Source organism: Ambystoma mexicanum, chromosome 8, assembly GCF_040938575.1.
Source record: "Ambystoma mexicanum isolate Mex_15411 chromosome 8, UKY_AmexF1_1, whole genome shotgun sequence".
Lineage (NCBI taxonomy): Eukaryota > Metazoa > Chordata > Amphibia > Caudata > Ambystomatidae > Ambystoma > Ambystoma mexicanum.
The window spans coordinates 513,889,417-513,910,536 of record NC_090929.1 but is presented as its reverse complement, the minus strand read 5'-3'; the positions used below and the strand labels follow the sequence as shown (position 1 = coordinate 513,910,536).

Below are 21,120 nucleotides of genomic sequence, written 5' to 3'. Positions count from 1 at the left end.
CCTCAACCTGTTTGCCAAGAGAGTACCGACCCCATCTCCCTTCTCGTAATATCTCTGCTTTGTGTATCTCATTTTTTTGACCACCTCCCCAATTAGGACTGTGTGTAGGGCCTGTCTCTTTTCCCTCATTTCGCCCAGAAGGTTTTCACGATCCACATTGCCCTTGTTGAGCTGTGCTCCCATCACCTTTAGGTCTTCACGGAGCTTAGATTCAATGAGTGCCCTTTCCCGTTTCCTCCTCGAGCCCTCTGCAATGAGGAGGCCCCGGAAGATGGCCTTTGTGGCTTCCCAGACTGTGGCCATTGGGATCCCCTCTGTGTCATTCGTTATAAAGAAGGCCAGTATTTCTTTCCTTAGGAATTCCTTGACTACCTGGTCTCTCAGGAGGGTATCATTACAGCGCCATCTATATGATTTCGGGGCACCCTCTAGCCGCCAGTCCATGACAAGGAGTTCTTGGTCCGACCAGGTAACTGACTCAACCATGGGATTTCCAATCACCCCTGCCCCTTCCTCTGACACCAATAGAAGGTCAATTCTGGTGTATGTTTGGTGCGGGGGAGAGAAGAACGTGTACCCCCCTGGAGTTTGCCAGCATTTTTGCCATTCATCAACCCAATAATACTCTTGCAAGAGGTCCCTCAAGGCGAGGTTATTCCTGGAGGGTACTTTTGGCCCCATCCCCTTCGCGGATCACCAGTCTAGCCGGGGGTCTGTAATGAGATTAAAATCTCCCCCCAGAATCATCGCGCCCTCCGGCCATTCGTCCATAACTTTAAATACTTTATGAATGAACCTGATTTGACCAGCGTTGGGTGCATATAGAGTGGCCAGTGTGACACGTATGCCCCGGGACAGACCCTTGACCCCCAGAAACCTTCCCCCAAAACCCCTTTTCATCTCAACATCAGTGATATGCTTTGACTTTCCCAGCAGAATGCCTGCTCCCTCTTTCTTGGAGGATTTGTGCGAGGCCCAAAAGTTCCTTCCTATCTCCCTTCCTTTTATTTCCTTTCGATTCTGCCCCTCTCTTATAGTGTGTTTTTTGCAAGAAGAGGACCGATAGTTTTTGTTTTATGAACATGTTGCTTGTGAGAGAACGCTTATTCTGAGAATTTAGGCCCTTTACGTTGAGCGTGCCTATACGGCCTTCAACCGTAATCGTTGCTACCCTTGCCCTGATAACGCAGTGTGGCCCCCCTGTATATTTTCTTTATTTGACCCGTTATACCATGATGTGGTGTCCCCCTTACCCTCATCCCTCCCCCTCCTTAACCCCTGTCTCCCTTACCCATTTTATAAGGCGTTTGTCTTCGTCACCCACCAAAAGTCGGGGGTTAGATGACGAACCACCAGGGTCACTACCCTGGCCCTGGGAGAATTAATAATACGGAACTTTTTCCTCCCCACGTCTATTCAAAAGATTTTTCAATTGTGGTTAAGATAAGGATCCCAACAATAATTTCCTTGCAATATTACCCCCCTTCTTGTGCCCACAGCATAGAGTTCACCTCACCCCTTAGGCCTCCCAGCTCATAGACTTTTAGTGTGACTCGGAGAGGGTTTCCCCGTAGCCGGGGGCCAGGTGTAAGTGCCTCCCCCAATCACGAGACTCTCCGAGCCTCTCGCTAGGCAGGATCCAACCTTCATGTCACAACAGATAAACAGAGACCTCGCTGATAGTGGCAACACCCACAGGCAACACAAGGTTCCCCCAACCTGGATAACCCCCCAGAGGTCGTATAAACAGCTTCAACACAAAAGATAACATCGTGGTTTTTCCATTACGATCACGAGGGACTGCTTCGGCCCGCCGGCGGATGTCTGGTTTTCTGAACTTTCTGGGTACCCTTCACCTTGTGCTTCCCTTGAGTCAAATCAGGGCCCTGTGGGGCTCGGGCGGGGTCCCTGTCTGTCACATTCCAATCTCCGGATGGTCCCGGGGGTCCTCGAGTAGCTCGTCTATGGCTCTTTGGATGCCATCTTCAGTCACAAGGTGGTGGCGCTCCCCTTGCCATTCAAATGCCAAATGGAACTGGTGTCCCCATCGGTATCGGACCCCCTTCTCTTGTAGCCACCTGGTAATTGCTGCACATTTTTTTCTCATTTGTAGTGTGAGGGCGGACAAGTCCTGGTAGATCGCAACTCTGGAATTGCTGTATTGTATGTCTCTTAGGGTCCTGCCCTCTCGAGTATCCTTGCTTTATCTCTGTAGTAGTGGAATCTCGCGAGGACCGAGCGACGCCCCCTACAGCCTCCACCAGCCCTATGAACCCTGTCAATCAGGACCGTCTCCCCAGAATCAGTTCCTAGAACAATCCTAACAATGTCCTGCACTTTGCCCTCTAGGCTCGTCTGGGTCTCCCCGTCCACCTCTGCCAGGACGAAAATCTGCAGGTTGTTTCTCCGTTCTCGGTTCTCCACATCATCCACACTGAGATGGAGTTCCCCCTCTCGGTGCTGTATTTCTTTAAACCTGGCTTCTAGTTGCATCTCCAGGAGGCTGGTGGATACCTGGTTGTTTTCAACACCCTCCATTCGGTCCTCCAGGGTGGAGACTTTGGAAGTGAGGTCGGCCAGCTTGTCTCCCATGTCTGTTCTCATCCCTCTAATTTCATCAAGAATTGTCTGGATATTGTTTTGCATGTTATTCATGTCAGGGGCCTGGGTGGAGGGGGATCCGGTCTCCATTGCTGAGTCGCCAGGTGTAAATTGGTACTTCGCTAGGGTTTCTTTCCAGCTCATAGGGCACTTTTCCTCTGAAATCTCTGTCGTTATTCAGCGTCCCCAGTAGATCTGCCCTGTATCCCGAGCTCACCCCCAAGGTCTGCTGCGGTTAGCGCAACACGCTGTGTGGTAAGCAAGTCCTTATGGTTTGTTGCACTTCTTGAGGGATTAAGATGATCCCCAGGGCCAAACTCCATGGCTACCTCCGTGTTTTGCCCCTTCAATCTTCTTAAGCCAGCCCCCCAGCGATGCCCAGAAGGGTGGTCTGATGCTTTCTGTGGCAATATGTTGGGGGCCCCTGGCAGTCACCTGGTTGCACCCCTGAATCCAATACCATGCAACATTTCCCACTTTGGCAGGCCCGGGGTGTCCAGCTGGGTCCAGCTGTCCGTATCGTTGTGTGGGGGTGCCCCTAAGGTTCTGGGGCAGGGTGGTGGGGCGAGGGTCGCCCTCCTTGAGATGTTTTATGTGGGCCTTGACTGGTGGGGGGGCTGGCTCATGCAGTATCTCCTCTGTGGGTGGTTGCCCCAGGCCGTTAGGTGTTGGTAGGCCGTGGAGGAGCCCAGGTGCGCTCCCGCGATGGCCCGGGCTCAGGAGGAGGCGGCACGGGAAGAGCCGCAGCAGGAGCTGGCTAATCCCAGCTGTGGCTCCACCCGCCACACTCACCTGGTGCCGAGTGGCCCGGGGCCCAGTCGGTGCAAGGAGGAGGAGGGGGGCCCAGGCATGCTCCCGCGATGGCCCTAGTGGCCCAAAGCTCCACCGATGCGGGTGAAGGAGGTGAGGCGACGCCGCGGGAGCCTCCCCTGGCAATGGGGGCCCCGGCGAGCCTCCGGTGGAGCAGCGTCTCGGACCGCTCCCTCCTCTGATGTAGCGCTCTCAGGGCGGGACGGGCGGACTCCTTCAGCTGGAGGTCCTGTGGTTGTGGTGCTCGGGGGTGCTCCAACTCCCCCACTGGGCTTCCCAGCCGTAGTGTAGGCGGCCCAGCAGGGGCGCGGGCCGAATCGCAGGGATCGCCCACTCACATGCGTAAGACAGCTCCGGGCTCACCAGCTCACGTGTGCTACCAGGCCAGATGGGGGAGCGGAAGGTGCCAAAGGACCCCGGTGGATATTTCGAGGTCCGGCGAGGCCCCGAGTCTCGGCCAGGTGTCTCTGGATTCCCCTAAGGTTCACCCAGCTGAATCTCCACAATTGAAAGGGGAAACGTTCCTTTTTCGCTAACAACTCCGCGTGTCTCCCAGGGCCGATCGGGGAGCTTGTGGATCAGGCAGCCATCTTGCCTCTGCCCCCTGGTGGCCTCCCTCCCAGCAATTATTTTACATCTGTCTTAAGGGATGCCATATCCTTCTCCGGTATGACTGTGGTCCTCCACATCCCCGATTTTACCTTCAACCTCTGTCATTTGCCCACACACCCCTAATTGTTTCAGCAGAGCAAAAGAGAATTCCATCTTTTGAGATAATGTATCAATTTTCTGTTCTGCCATATCCCCAGTGGAATTTAAAGCATTCAGATCCTCTCTTAAGACAGCAACATTTGGAATAGGTAGGTCTCTGGACCCTTCTAATTTCTCATGCACTGCCATGCTAGAGCGTCTGGGTATTTGTCGGACATAGTAGTCCATCTCGTCTTGTTTCTTGTTATTCCCCATAAATCATAAAGTCCTGCCAAGGGCAGACCCTTCTGAATTCATGCAATGTCAGCTGCAGGGGTGTTGCTAGGTCTGGAAAAGACCCGGGGCTACGCTAATGTCGGGACTGTCGGGACTGGGGGCTAGCTAGCCTTTTGGTTGTAGCTTCTGAGATTCTATCCGGGGCTACAACCAAAAGACCAGGGGCTATAGCCCCCTTACCCCCCCCCAGCAACGCCTCTGGTCAGCTGTGCTGTGGTTAAAGACTCCAATATCCTCATATCAGGGGAGGGGTAAAAAGACCATCCAATCACCTAGCATGGACAATGTTCATGTATCACTCATGGTGATAAACTGAGCTCCTGGACTAAAATACACCGGAAGCCACTGTACAATAAAGAATAAAAAGCTAAACCAGAGGAAGGGGCTCACTCAAAGTCTTATTAAGTATGCCTCCATGTCAATTCTGTCACAGGGATCTGCACTGCCGTCCATCTCCAATCTGAAGGCAGTGATCACTCTAGGGCAGTGGTCTTCAAACTGGGGGACTGGCCCCTCTACAGGGCCTGAGGCATGTCGTGGGGGGAGACATATTTAAAAAGGGATTCAGATGACTGTTTTTAATATGATTAAAGTGACTGATTTCAATAGAAAATATAAGCAGTAGAAAATATGCCTATATTTTTTGGAGCACTTGGGGCCTAAAATGGACATCCTTTGGGCCCCTTAAGGGGGCCAGCCCCTTAGTTGGGGAGCCCAGAAACAATATTTTTAGTCAGTGGAGGGCTCTGTGTGAAAATATTTGAATACCGCTACTCTAGGGGGACCACCGCTCCCTCTGTATACACCTCTCCTGAGAACAGCAGGGTATTCCCCCTCTGTGTAGCAGAGGGTACTGGCGATGCAGCCGTCCACCGCACTCTGGACTTGGCGAGAGCTCTTTTTCGTGAACTGAATCTATCAGCGTGTAACTCCTGCAAGCTTCTACACCATGCTTCCATGGGCTTCTTGTTCACGATGCTTAGTGAGGGCCACTAGAGCAGGCCGACTCACAATTCCAAGGTCACAGGCCCGCCACCGTCACATGCCACACTGCCCCATGCGTCCGAAGGCTGCAGACAATTGCTGCTTCAAGGCAGCTCAAACACTGCCGCGCCACTGCCAGAGAGACCAGCTTGTGAACTGGCAGGAGCTCTATACTAGTGAAGGCTTACGTTAGATGTCAGCACAGGTTTTCCTGTAGGATACACCGCCAAGACGGAGCTCTAGTAAAGTGCGACCATCTTGTGCACTGTGCAAGAGTGCCCCCACCCCTCTTCAAAAGGATATTTAAAGAGATAAGTGAAACATCATACTGATGGGGCTGTGGCACAGAAGCGGCAGTTTGGAGCAAATGCTGTGGGAATGCAACAAAGTTGGTAACCTTTGGAGGAAAGTAATAGAATCAATAAGTCCAGTATTAGTCCAGGAGTTAACATATAAATGTAAAACACTAGTATTAGGTGAAGGCACTATTCTGACTGAAGCTGGCTGTTCAGGGCAGTGGTGGAGGCGACAAAGATTATACTGAGACTTTTGAAATCCCAAGCTGTGCCCATAGGCGGCGAGTACAGGGGGACAAAGGGGGCAACTTCCCTCTTACTGCTGCAGCAACTGCGTCAGGAACCACACTTTTCAGCCGCGACTGTATTTCCCAAACAAGACTCCACACATTGTCAACGCTGCATGAGATAAAACGTGATTGGCTTTTAAGTCAGACACATGAACTGCACTGTTGCTAATGCAGTGACTGTGAGCAGTAACTGGTAAGCATCTGCAATGTTGAATTCTTTAAAATTGAGTGCCAGTCCCCATGGCAGAAATGTGCAAGTTTGCGCAACAGGTTAGGTGACTGTTGCTGAGATATTATATGTTGAGATTGACCTATACATTCTTTGAGTCTTTTCGAATTGCTTCTGTAAAATGTGCTCTAAAATACACTGTTTCCTCCTGGTATGTGGGTGAGCTTGGCTGCTTGCTCATATTCACATGGTGGGGGGCAGCACTACAGATAAGGGGTGTATCAGATACTTTTACTCCCTAAAAATAGGCAAATATTCCCCAAAAATAAAAATAGGGAGTAGAAATACTCCCAACAAAAATGGAAAACCGACACAAAGGATGATGTCCCCAGTTTGCATCCACACAGCTCCATGGGTATGTTTGGACCAGTAGTACACTTGTACAAATGTATTTTTTTAATGTGCATGAATAATTTGGTGCAAAGAAATATTTATTACAAAACATTTCTATTTTACACGCTTATAAAATACTCCCGTTCCGAATGGGACTTACATTTGACTCCCTAAAAAATAATTTTACTCCCAAATTTAAAAAGTAGGCAATAAAATACTGGTGGGGAGAAAGGGGATTTGCACTTTTTGCCCCCATGGTGAAAATAATATATTAGCACCCATTACACAGGACCTTTGATCAGCATCATTACTGGATTGGGCTATCCCAAAAATAGATGAAGTGAAAAGGTTTTCCAGAAGGGAAGGTTTTCTATGTTACTTGGGCAAAGACCTCGTTGAAGAATAGAGCTTTCAGTGAGGGGTAGACAGAGAGGAGGCACCTAGAAGGTGGACCTGTGTGGTTCCTGGCCCCTTTTTCCTGTTCTGATGTAGACCGGCAGGAACGAGCAGAGAGGATCCTGACAATGGCGTGGGCGGGAAAGGGATGTCATCATAGCAGTAGCTTGAGGTGGTTGTCATGGCTGTTTACATAGCAATATTTTGCCTGTTGTACTACTGTTTGTAAAATATAATGAAAACTTTGAATATAAAAAAGCAAAACAGGCGAGAAGGTTGAATAAGCGCACCCAAAGAAGGATTTAAGAGTATGTTTTCGGAAGAAAAAAAAAATTATATATATTACCTTGTAGTTAATCTATCAATACTATAAACACAATGACAGTCTGTTCTCCATCTTGCTATGATGTGTACATGCTATCATGTCTCGGTTAATAGAAAATTCAAAATAATTGCCTAGTCCACACCATATCATAGATGGTGCATTCTGCTAACCAGCTCTTTGAAATAGGAAATTAAAATAATCAGTGCAAATAGAAGTAAAATTGACTCAAAATGATAAACCGCTGCATTGCGAATTCTTATAGTCAAACAAGTGTATATATTCAATTCCTATTTACGTGTATTTTTTTCCTTTTCCCTTTGCTGTAGAAAGCCGCCAAAAAGCCAAGTGGCGGGATATCAGCTGAAAAAGCTGAGAGGTTGACAGTCTCACAGGAAAAGATTGGAGACAGCAGGTAGGTGTGAATCAGAATTTCATGTTGCTCAGCTGGAGCTGCTTTCCACTTAACACACTCCTCGCTTCCCTGCAGCAAGAGGCTTCTAGCAGGCAGGTGTTTCTATTTTGAGCAGTAGGCCTGTTTTCCCCCCACACTGCCCTCGGCGCGCTCCTCGTGCTGAGCCGTCTTTCACTTTGCCAGTGCAAAAGTCTTCCCGCTACCCCTTCTCGGTTTGAAGCCATACGTGTGCGTGGGTGTAGTCTTGGTGACTGTCTGCAAACTGAACGTTCTTTTATTTATATAGATTAACATTTGGATTAAATCTACCTTCACGCAGGCATTGAGTGTACTTTGTTATTAAAACAGTTCATTTATGGAAGAAATCTCGTCTAAAGCCAGCAGAGCGATTATTTACTGTAAAAGCATCAGATTAAAGGAGTCATGTCAAATACACCTAACATTTAAAAAAAAAAAAAAAAAAACATTATCTTTCAGCAATTGCAATGTCTTAAACCAAGGTAATTTAAAATATCCACACATTTGTGGCTATACATTTTTCCGATTCCAAAGAGGACTAATATAGAAAAAGGGTGCCTTTTCATTTCAGAAAAGTCTCTGTGCTGCAAAGCTCCATCAGAGATATATAATTGTTTTTGGACAGCCAGGGGCACACCCTTCTCCATCGAATATTACCCAAATAACTACTGGATGATTTATCCCAAGCCACCAAAAGGCACATCTGCTACTTTTTGTGACCAAATAGTTTCTTATATGGTGCAAATCCATCCAGCAGTTTTCGTGCTATGAGTGTTTAGCAATATCATTTTGATTGTCGATGTAAACAGGTTTCATATATAAGACATCAAAGGCAGAGGGCCACAGAAGAGGTTGAATTATTCAAGCTTATAAAATATCAATTAATCAGTAAGCCGAAAGATGACTTCACATGACCTTTGACCATAGTATGCTTCTATTCCTCACACTTCTGCAGGACAGTTTCTGGGCAGAGGTAAACCATTTGTCATCACTGCACCTGAAAATGGCAACCCATACGTCGCTGCACATTTTCGTCTCTGTCCCACCTGACGCTAAGCATTTTGTATAGTACTGATACATAAATTCCCTTTTGCCTCAGTCTGTGGTTCAGTAACTTCCCAATGTGTTGTTGCTTCCTTATTTCCCTTGCTTCCCTGTCACACTATCTTTCCCAATATGTTTTAGACAGCTTTACCGTTGCAGTCCTGGGGCCAAACAGGTTGTTAGCTCTCCAGTATGACTTAGATGTTCTTTCACACTTTTCAAGATGCACAACATGTAGCCGAGGGCTCACAAATATATCATTCGGGTTAAAAAGATGTATCCTTATCAACTCTTTCATCTGCATACAACTCAATATTTTGAACACACAATCCAATGATCTTTCAAAGCAGACTTTGGAGTAGAAATGTACCCACGTTTGAGTTATCTTGCTATAAAGACAAAAGTAGTAGGATCTGTTTCTAAAATCTGTAGGTGGGAGGACTAGTTAAAAAGCAGTAGCCTTCTGGCTAAATCTGTAATATGGTGAGCTATAATGTGGCCTAGTGTTCGGAAAATGGGGAGGGGCTCTGTTTGAAGAGGAGAGTGAATGGGATTTTGAAACATACAGTCTGCTCAAGGGTTTGCATCCTCAAAAGACATTTTCTTCACCATCATACATTGTTGTTCTGCTATTACTACATCCCTCTTAGACTATGACACCGTAATCAGTAATTTTGATATCCTTGATGTAATGGCATGTCTGCTGACCAGGTACACATTTTTCTTTTTTTGAGTAACAGGCTATCAGATTTCTGGACATTTGTCTTTTCTAAATTATCTTCTACTTTGCAGATAGAGATTGAGTTTGCGTCGGAATGCAGACATTTTTTGAAACATTAATTAGGGGAGGAAATGGTTGGTCAAGGTCCCTCTTCTGGTTTCATTTAGGCCGTTCTGATCACCCCTTTACATGTAGCCCATGGATGGAGGGGGAGTGTCCCACCCAGGGGCATGTGCTAGTAAATTGAACTTCTAGATGCCTGTTTCATGGAGGAAAACGTGTTTTTACTGCACTAAATGTTAGTAAAATCTGAATTAAATGTTTCCGTCAGCTGTACCCTCATTACATTTATACACTACTTTTGTACTTGTTTGGCTTTAACGCTAGATATGTTTAGAACACTATCCACTTTGGTGAGGCGTTCATTTGTGGGGTATATCTAAAAGGTATCGAACTGTACATTTAAATCCGAACATCAAAAATGTCTTTACAGAACTTTGGGAAACACCAGTAATGGGAGTTGGGGAGAGGTTGTCTTTGTTTTAAAGAATTAGGAAACGTTGCCCAAACCTGGTATTGATCAGAGCTGATCACAAATTGTAAGAACCCTACGTGGTTTGAAATCAAGAAAACCATTAGGTGGAAAGCTGATTCTGAGTCAATGCCCTGGTGCAGGGTGGAGGATAAAACCGTAATCGGTGCCAATTTTGAAATGGATCAGTACCTCAGTGAAATGAAACTCCCATTCATAACATTTGATGTCTCATTATGGGGGTAAAAGGTCAAATAAGTGGAAGGATTTTAAGTTTGGTTTATGGCACAAACATTGATTCAGTGAACCCCTTTTTGGACAAAACACTTACCAAAACTAAGAAATTGGGGGTTAAACTTCCATAAATTGCAATGCGGTTTTGTATCCTCAGAATTCGTCTGAAACATAGCATGGTATTTTATTTGCTAGGAACGTCTCACATAGTCCCTACATCTACTCCCTGTGGCCTGATTCCGACTTTTATAAATCCATTTGCTACTCAAGCTTTGTTTTTTTCTGAGGCTTGGAAACACAGAAGGCAAGAGCATTCTTCCTAGCTAGTGAATGTAGTTTTTTCTCACGTACGTCATTTCATTTTAAGCATGAAAGTATATTGACTTGAACAAAAGTGGACTGACGTTCAAAACTTTTAGGTCTGGATTTTATGTCTTTCACTCACAAAATGTCAGCTGAAGCTCTGGGTTTAACTGTGGAGTAGGAATGTTTAATTTTTTGCACATATTGTATTGCTCTGTAGCAGGTACTTACTGTTTACAAAAGCCATGCTGCAACGTGTGCACTTGAAATAGAAAAGCAGATTGTACATGGAGCTGCCCTAAAGTGATGGTTGAGAACTTAATACAGTGACAAATCCCACTATCAGGGGGCAGACAGGGGCGGTAACTCTAGTTCAGTAGGCCACTGCTTATTTTATTTTCCAAAGATTAAAAATTGGTAACATTGAATCTGGAACCAGGCTTGACTCAGAGTGTGATGAAAGCTGGCGATCTTGCTGTGTTGAAGGGCACATAAATTTGCTGGTCTTCACTCTATTCACCTGTCGTCTTTCCTTGCCTTGCGACACTTAAGATCGATTTCTAGGCACTCTGGTAGTGGGATGGGGCACTTCCAGGTGTTTGTATCCCCTGAGGTTGAGTTGGCTGTCAATACATTGTTCAAATACTTTAATCATGATGTGGTGAAATTCCTTTGCAAAAGGGATCTCTGATTCCTCCTTGTTCAGTCCCGGCCGCCAAAGAACTCTTTGTATTTCTCCATAGTGCTACCGGCATCCAATGAATTTAGACCTCTGTCCGAATCTATTGACTTGTATGGGCCGCCCACCAATTTACCAATTTTTTCCTAAGGAATATTAAGTCTTAGAGGACATTTCTTCAAAGGTATTTCTGTCTCCATTTACTGAAATTGCTAAGAGTGTCTGAGCTCATAGGAGTACAGGATATTGGCCTTTGGATTCATCCCAGGGCCTGATCTTCATTTGGCACCAGACCCTTCGTTTGACAAACGAAAATACCATTGCATCAGCACATCGTTTACCCTCAGCATGAGCTGTTCCATGTTCTCTCGCCTCTCGCAGTCAGAAATAATCAGTGATGTATAACGTAGTTCTGCAAAGCACTTCACAGGCAACGTTTTATTTGTAAAATTATTATTACCCAGCTGAATGTGGTACTCATTTTTATCAACCTTGCAAGGAGCAAAAGCTGAGTTGACCTTGCCATTATCCAAACCTGTAACCTGCAGATCATACACAGATCTCAACAGTTAGCACTTAACTGTTCACTGATCTATTTTACCAGCTTACTGCAATATCTTCATGTAGGGCTGACGTGAGTCAGGAAGACTAGCATGGATTTTAGTTTCTTGCTTATCCTTCTCAATTCTTCCTCAGAGTTCAAGGTTTAAACATCCTGCGAGGTTGTGGTCTCTGATTGCTGTTATATTAATACTTATTCTGATTGCTTTTAAGTCTATCTCACTGCGGTGGGTAGTAGAGAAGGGAATGGGCTGATGCACTGTAGAAGCCTACCCCAACACCATCACAGAAGGGTGTTGCGTCTTCCCTGTTGGCTAAATGACAACGTTCTAAACCCATGGATCTTTTCTTTCAGAGGAGCCAGCGTGTTCTCTCTGAGGCTGTGGGGAACACATTATAGATCAACTTTCCAAAGACTACTCTGCTTAACAGAGATTTCAAAATGGAATAGCTAGTGTTAAACCTGAAATTAGAAACTCAGTAATGGGACTGGAACTCCCTGCTCCATCAATCCAGAAGATTATTGAGCTGGAATGCCCTGCTCCATTAATCCGCCCTGTCCCCTGAGCTGGAATTCCCTGTCCTGTTGATTCCCCACAGCACTAATTGCTACCTCTGGTTCAACACAGTAGTGGAGCTGGAATTTCTTTCCTTACCAGTCCGTTCCATCAGTGGAATTTGATCCACCACATTGCTGAAACTTGATCCCTCTGCTCCATCTTTTCCACCACATCTCCGGAGCGGGAACTCCCTGCTTTATTGATCCACCACATCACTGAAGCTGGGACACCCAACTGCATCTGATCCCTGCTCCAACTGAACCAGCTCATCATTGTGGGTAGACCACCTTGTTTATTACAACCCATCCTGGCCATAGATCTGTAATTGTCTACTCTATTGAATAAATCCATCACTGGAGTGGGCACTCTCCTGCTGAATCTAATCCTCTTAGTCACTGCAACTGGAAACTCCATGCTCCCTCTGATCCACAATATCACTGCATAGCACTCCATGCTCCATCAACCTGTTCCATCACTGGCACTGGACCTCTTTGATTCATCACGCACACCCAAATGTAGAGTTGGTATTTCCTGCTGCACCTGAGGATGGAAAAGTAGGTCCAGCTCTGTTCTACTCTCCCCACTTCTTAAGTGGGAACATTGTACTCTGCCTAATCCACACCATCACTGAGATGGAAATCTATGCTCCATTCAGTCCACCACTTGAGTTGCTACTTTCAAACAAAACAAAATACAAACATTGTAAATATTATTCCAAAGTTGTGATCTTCCACTATTTCTCAGTCATTCTATATGATGCTTTGCAAAGAGCTTGCCTGATAAGAGAGAACTCTATATCACTTGACTTATGTTTTGCCTGAATGGAGCTAATGCAATCAAACCTTCTTCTATACCTTGAAGGGACCTTAGGTTGCCCCCTCGACAGATATCTGTACAGTTAGGAAACTCCACATGTACCCCCAAGATGCCAGGAATATATTTCTGCTCAAGACGGATATTTTGCAAAGTAATCAGCCTGTTTCAACTGTCCAGACAAAGGCTTTCCTCTTTGTTGGTTTCTCCATCTATAAGAAATCATTGGAATGAAAAGAGTTGGGGCCTCATTACGAGTTGGGCGGTATTCCGGCTGTAAATCTGCCAGAATACCGCTCAACTGAATTACTGTTGCCGCCACTTGGTCTGGCGGAATTACTGGCGGATTACAAGTTTCAGTGACGGTGTAAATCCACATTTTATATGAGTCCATAGGCCTTTATGGGGTTTTTCTGGTGGAATTACAGCAGCAGTAATTCTGCTACGGTAATTCCACCGAGTTTTGCCAATTTCTCAGCAGAGAGTTGGAGGGTTTACCCTCCAGCATGATTCTGGGGGCACATCCTCCACTCCTGGGCCAGACTCGTAGTATGACAGAGCGGGCATATTGGCAGTAATTCCATTACCGCCAATTTGTTCCCACTCCATCATACTTGTAATGAGGCACCTTGATGTTCTTGGGATCATGGACTCACAAAACCACTAAATAGGTGGAAACCCACAGGGCAACAGACCCAAGGTATATAAGAAAAATTCACAACTTTCTCAGCCTAAACTTCATCCAGGATCACGACACTTTAGGGGTCAATGATGTTGAAGAGAGGGTCCCAGGAATACCCCCCTGGACACCTGTATGCATGACATCCCGAAAAAAGCCAGAAATGCAAGATGCCAGTCACTGTTTTGCCAGCCCCCTGGAGGGCCAGTGATTTCTACATATGCGAACAGATATTCTCTCAGACAACCATTCAAACCTTATCCAGCTGACATCTTCATGGATGCAGGGACCTCGACACTGGACCTGGTTGACTAATAATAATTATCCAGCTGTGCTGATGTCATTAGAGAAACCACGACATAGTAACGTTAGCCACGAAGCAAATTCACATCCCTGCACAAAGTTGCACAGACACGCATGTGCACACATGAAGAACATGCTTACTCAGTTCTGTAGATAGAGGACAGATACATATACATACTGTTGTCAGAAGCCTTTCCTTTTCATTAGCAAAAACCAGAAACTGTGTACTCTCCCTATGGCTCTATGGCTTGTAAAGCGCACTGTTGCTTCCCAAAACTCGGGCAGCATACAATAAACACCCTAATAATGATGATAGTAATAACTTTCAATAAGCTCCATCCTGCCAGGCAATATAACCAGTACCGTCTCCACCATGCCTAATCTGTGGGCAAAAGACATCATTCTCAAAAGGCACACACGGCTAACACCTGTTTTTCCACTGAATGTCCCCCTAGTAGATAACTTGGTTAATGGCTATTGTCAACTTCCCCTTTTAGTCGTTTGCATTTCCCTTTTATATTAATCTTGTTACGGCTCTGACTGTTCTTCTGGACTGGACTTCCTTCAAAGGCTGTTTGTGCTGCCTTTGTTCATGTTTTAAAGTCCTGGCTGAGGGTTCTGATATGCATAACATTGATATAATAGTAAAACAGATTTCAGTACTTGGGATATTTGGCACATTGGTTAATATTTCTGTTCATCTTTTAACCTGGATAAGCAAAGATTACATTTTCATTTTGTTCATACTTTTTTTTTTAAATCATCCATTAGATAAATGCTAAGATCATGGGCAAGAAAATGTAGTCTGTATTAAAGGAGTAACAGTAGCGTAACGAGCGAGTGGCAGGGGTGTGGGATGTCCGCTGCTGGGACAATGAGATTGCCGAGCAGGAGGTGTTCCTGCTCAGCACCCTCATTGTCCTGGCAGCAGGACACCTTTCCCCTTCAGCACCTTCATTGTCAATGAGGGTGCCTAATCCGAGAGGTGTCCCTCTGCCAGGACAATGTTCTGCTGAGCTCAGGGCAGCAGAGCAGCTCTCCCAAGGATGTGACACGTTGCCCTGTGTCACCAGAGCATCACAATTGGTGCCAGTAGGCACCGGCGAGAGGGTGAGAGACTATTAGAAGAGACATTTGTCTCTTAAGAAATGTGAATGGGGGTGATCAGAAGCAAGAAGGATGCACCACTATGGCTTTAAAACCCAAGGGGGATTTGTTAGACTCATATTAATGCTACTGTGAATTTGCATGGAGAATGAGGGGGAATACAACTAAAGCCGTACTCTCTTTTCTCAACATATTTTATGACGATGTGTATTTGTGTGTGTGTATATGTATAATATAGAGTGAAGTTAGTGTATTATGAAAGGTTAGTGTATTATATGTGGTTTGCTTCGAAGGCATTGCAATAAATAACATATGTTTTAAGCACATGAAATGCAAAGCATAATGTTAAGATAGAAGGACTCCGGCAATTGACTAGGTTTGGAAGTTTATTAAGTGGACAGTTCACGACAGCAGGCGCTGCCCTCCAAGGCAAAACCTCAACTGCCACAGTTGGAATCATACATAAAGAACAACACTCCAGAGTGGAACAATATGCAAGCAAGTGAAACACTGTAGTTCAGAACATGTGTAACATTCTATCTTATGCTTATGCTAATAAATATATTGTCTAATAACAAATAAAGTGAATAAACTCAGCACATCTCCTTCCTTACAATATTGTAGAATTACTCAAGATGATAGTCTCTCAACCAAAGAGGTTTGTGTCTTATCCTCTTTGAATGTATATTCATGTCATTGTCTCCTTGTATGTTCTTGTTTATTCCTGAATCATACAACATCTCATTATCACTGCCATTTGCATTTGTTTCATGATCCTCTGCCTCACCATTGTTGTTGCACTTTAACCATCTAGACATGGACCAACACTCTCCCCCTTCCATGATAACTACATTGCCTCTTACCACAGCAATTTTCTTTGGGCCAATGAACTTACTTTCAATGCATTTAGGAGACAACCTGGGATTCCTAACATATACCAGATCACCCTCCTTCCAGACCATTTCCTTGGGTTTCCTTTCCATGTCAAACCTTTCCCTATATTCATTTTGGGCCTCCTTGATGAGCGTCATGATCTTATTTCTATCCACATTCACACTCCTGGCTAAATTCAGCCAACCCGGGCCGAGTTTTGTGCCCGGTTGCCTGCCCTTGAGGGACATGAAAGGAGAAACCTAAGTAACTGCATGAGGTGTTGTGCAATAATTCCAAACCATCTCCCTCAGCACTTTCTGCCAATTCAAACCCGCTGCCATTGCCAGCTGTAGTCCTCCTTTCACGAACCTGTTGGCCCTCTCCACCAGACCATTTACCCTGGGTTGGTAGAGAGCCGTTCTGTAATGCTTTGTACCAGATTTTCTGAGAAATTCCACCATATTATCAGAACAAAACTGAACTCCATTATCCGAAATCAGTTCAGTGGGGAAACCCTCCCTATAGAATACTTCCTCAAAAAACAAAATCATTTGAGAGGTGGTAGCTTCACGAATCGCCTTCCACTCAATCCACTTTGAGTGGTAATCAACTAGGACAATCTAATACTTGAGATCCTCCCCCAAATTCTGCAGTGAGCCCACCAAGTCTACAGCAACCTTTTTCCAGGGTTCATCGGGAACAATCACGGGTCTTATGGGAGCTTCTCTAACAACCTTGCTCTTGTCACTTCTCTCACACTCCCTGCAGCTCTTAACACACTTCTCCACATCAATGTGAACTCCTGGCCACCAGAAGGACTGTCTAATATGTCTCTCCCATAACCAGATGTCCTTGGTGCGCTATGCCCACTAATTTGGACCTAATGCTACTGGGGGGAACCACCTTATTACCTTTCCTGAGCTTGAGGCCATCTTCTGATAAACTTAATTAATCTTTTATCCCATAATAGCAGTCAAACTTCTTCTCAACAAGATTCCTATAAGGCCACCGTGTTTTGGTCCACACCTTGACCTGCGTTAACACAACATCTTCACCATCAGCAGCCTCCCACTCATCCTTACCTATGGCTTCATATTCAATTTAAAAAATGCTCAGACCTTGTTCCAGGAGTGCCTCCCCAGTATTCTTGCCTTCCACAGGCAGCCTAGACAAGCAATCTGCTTCTACATTGTCTTTGACCGGTATATAAACCACCCTGAAATCATAGGCAAACAATTCTATCATCCAACTGTTAAGGTTTGACCCCAGAGATAAAACTTAAAATGTGCCACATCCCACGAAACAGCCAACGCTTTCCTTTCAATAACAGAGTAATTTTCTTCTGCCCCCTTCAACGGTCTAGATGCAAAAGCAATGACATGTTCAACCTTCCCAGCATCATACTGGGTCAGTGCAGCACCAAGACCCAGAGTACTTGCATCTACAGCCAAAACTGTTTTCCTTCCTGCAACAAACCCCCCAAAGAGGGCGCTCGTATAATACACTCTTTAATTCTCTTGAAGGCATCCTGGCACTCACTCGACCACACATACTTTGCACTCTTCTTCAACAAATCTCTCAACGGAGTGGAAATGGTGGCAAACCCACTGACGAATTTATGGTAGTACTCTGCCAGCCCCATAAATGAACGCAATTGATCTTTGTCCTGTGGCTGGGGAGCCCTGCTGATACTGTCAACGAGAGATCTCTTTGGAGAAATACCATCACCAGAGATTCTGTGGCCTAGGTAGTCCACTTCCCCCACAGCAATTTTACACTTATTCCTCTGCACAGTCAAGCCGGCTTCTCTGAGTCTGATCAGAACAGATCTTAAGGTCTCATTGTGTTCCAATTCATTGTCAGCAAACGCCAAAATATCATCCTGGAACACTGTGACCTTCCTCAAACTCTTAAGCACCTCCTCCATCACCCTCTGAAACACAGATGCAGCGGAAGCCAGACCAAATGGCATACGACTGTATTTAAAGACACCCTCAGGGGTGATGAAAGCGGTGAGGGGCTGAGACTCCCTGGACAATGGAACTTGATGATAAGCTGCAGACAGGTCGACGATGATTGAAAACATTTTTGGCTCGCCTAGCGTGGAAAGAGTCTCTGCAATATTGGGAAGTGGATGCCTCTCAACAACAATGTTCTGATTCAGACTGCGCAGATCAACACATAACCTTAGCTTCCCATTAGCCTTAGCCACCAGTACAATTGGCGACAACCATTCAGTGGCTGTAACTGGTTCAATCACCCCTTTGCCAACAAGATCATCCAACTCATCTCGAAGTTGATTCCTCATATGCAGTGGCACCTGTCTCAATTTGTGTACCACAGGTTGTGCACCACGTTTAAGTTTTATGTGATGTTCGAAACTCTTGAGTCTCCCCAATTTATCAGAAAATACCTCCGGAAACTCCCTGGTCCAAACATCTTCAATTTCTGCAATTGTCACTGGGTTGGGTGCACTTGCTTGTACTCTAATGCCCAAACTTCTCTGTTCTTCCCAACCCAGCAAGGAAGCCCCTTTCTTGGCCACCAGAATGTTGGCTTGACACCCTCTTTCCTTGAAAAGTACCTTTGCAGAAAACTCACCCAAAATTTCTATTGCAAATTCCCCATAGCCACAAGCTCTAACATCAGTGGGGCGAAGTATATCATCACACCTCTTCAAAGTATTCACCAAAGTATCATGTGATATTATAGTCCAGGGAGAGCAGGTGTCTACTTTCATAATTAACCTGCACCCATCTATATAGAAGGTGTCCACTGGTCCCTTCGCCTCCGCAGAGATGGCTGAAATTTCAAATAAATACTTGGGGTCAGGTTCCTGAGTGCTCGAAACTTCTTGTATATTGTAATTCCTTCTAACACTTTCATCATTGCTCAGCCTGCTCTCAAACCTGGGTTCAACAAGGTTTTTGGAAGCAGCTTTACAGACATTCGCGATATGCCCTCTGCTCTTACATTTGAAGCACTCAGTGATCCTAGCGGGACAGGATGGGAAATTTGCACCATGCTTGAGATTCCCACAACGAGAACATGAAGTCCATGAATTTTTTGCATTCCAACCTCCTTTTCTTCCCGCCGGAATGTTTGTTCTCTTCCTCTGATCAATGGTACACACCGAGACAGCTGGGGTGACCTGTTTATCAATCCTGAGCTCCTTGACATACAGGGACATGTGCTCAATACTCCTGGCCAACTCAACCGCCTCCTCCAGTTTCATATCCTTGGTCAGGAGCTTCTCCTGAATCCTGGTATTGTTGGTGCACCTGACTAACTGATCCCTGATCAGAGAGTCAGTCAGATGCTCAAATTTGCAGGAATAACTCAAAGACCTCAAACAGGCAAGATAAGATTCCACGGACTCCGACTGTTCCTGCACACTCTGGAAAAACTTGTGTCTCTCAAAACTGATGTTCTTCCGTGGTTCAAAATGATGCTGTAATTGCTTGAGGGCCAAGGCGTATTCGTCTGCATCACCAGCCTCTGGGACTTGGTTTCTGGCTAAACCATCAAAGATCCTGTGCCCCTCCACACCCAGATTGTGGAGCAAAAAAGCCTTTTTTCGCGCAGAACAGAACCTTTCACCTCCCATCGCTACCAGGTAGTTCTCAAAGATGTCCTTCCACCTGTCCCACCTGATGGGAGGTCGACCTGGCTCATTCAAGAAAGACATGGGGGGAGGAATGGATGTAGCCATAGTGATGTGAAGGAGGGGAGAACAAAAGAGAAAAATATTTCTTCCTTTTTTTTTTCTTGCCTTTCTTTTACATGTGGGAAAACACGTGGAGACAGGGCAAGCAGCGGCAAATCACATATTAGCACCAGATGAACACAAACAGTATGATAGAGAATTGCTCCAACGGCAGGTAAGCAGGATGAAGTCCCTCTTATTAACTGTGTTGAGTGGCACAAATTAAAGGAAAACAGTCCTTCCAGTCCAACAAGCGCAGCGCGCATTAAAAGAAAGAATGCCGCTCCTTCAGTTCGTTCGAGCAACAAAGTAACTCTGCTGTCAGCTGATCCACACGCCCTTGAAGCGTGAGAGCTGGTTGCCAGGCAATTACGTCACAATGGGAGACCGGAGATTCGTGGAGGCTGGCGTTTCCAACAACGCTCGCGTCACTGCGCAGAGCGTGAGGCGGAGCCAAATGCTCGTGGGCACCGCTCGCGTACAGCTCGCGCACAGCCAACTCCAAAACAGCTGCGGCCTCCTCACGAGGGATCCCGGAGCGGTCCCGCTGCGCGCGCCGCCTCCCCCTTTCATCGAAATTATAATCCCGACTTGCCTGAATGCAGTGGAGACATCTGCTGACTTCCTCCACCTCCCTGCTCGACAGCCTGCTGTCGCACACACGCAGGGAGGAGCTGGGCCTGAGCGACCAGTGGCACGGAGAGCCTGATGCGCCACACAAGATCCAAACGAGGCGGTGAAGTGGTTCGCTCACAAATCCTTGTCGCCAATGTTAAGATAGAAGGACTCCGGCAATTGACTAGGTTTGGAAGTTTATTAAGTGGACAGTTCACGACAGCAGGCGCTGCCCTCCAAGGCAAAACCTCAACTGCCACAGTTGGAATCATACATAAAGAACAACACTCCAGAGTGGAACAATATGATGTCATAATACCTAAGCACACATATGCAAGTAAGTGAAACACTCTAGTTCAGAACATGTGTAACATTCTATCTTATGCTTATGCTAATAAATGTATTGTCTTATAACAAATAAATAAAGTGAATAAACTCAACGCATAACCTTTATAAATATATCAACTAAACCTGGGACGATGCGTTCATTTCCTTAAATTGTCCACATCCTGGTTTCACCATTTAACAAAGTTTGTGCTCCTGGGCAAATCATTTTATCGCACTGGGTCTTATCTGCAGCTCTGTAAGTGATTCACTTTATAGTTTATGTTAATATATCATACTATCATAAAAAAGCCTAATCACCATAGAGTTGCTCAATATATAATAATAATGCAATGTAGGTACTTTGCACTACAACGTTATTTAC

At 45.6% G+C, this 21,120-nt stretch overlaps 1 protein-coding gene across 5 annotated transcripts in view; it reads left to right on the top strand.

Annotated features, from left to right (window-relative positions):
- Window positions 1-21,120, top strand: part of MORN1 (MORN repeat containing 1) — a 2,351,913-nt gene that overhangs the window by 1,556,402 nt on the left and 774,391 nt on the right. For all 5 annotated transcript variants that reach the window (XM_069610184.1, XM_069610185.1, XM_069610187.1 and 2 more), the window contains one exon: window positions 7,578-7,663. In XM_069610184.1, coding sequence (XP_069466285.1) covers window positions 7,578-7,663 — 86 coding nt within the window. The remainder of the gene's footprint in view (window positions 1-7,577; window positions 7,664-21,120) is intronic.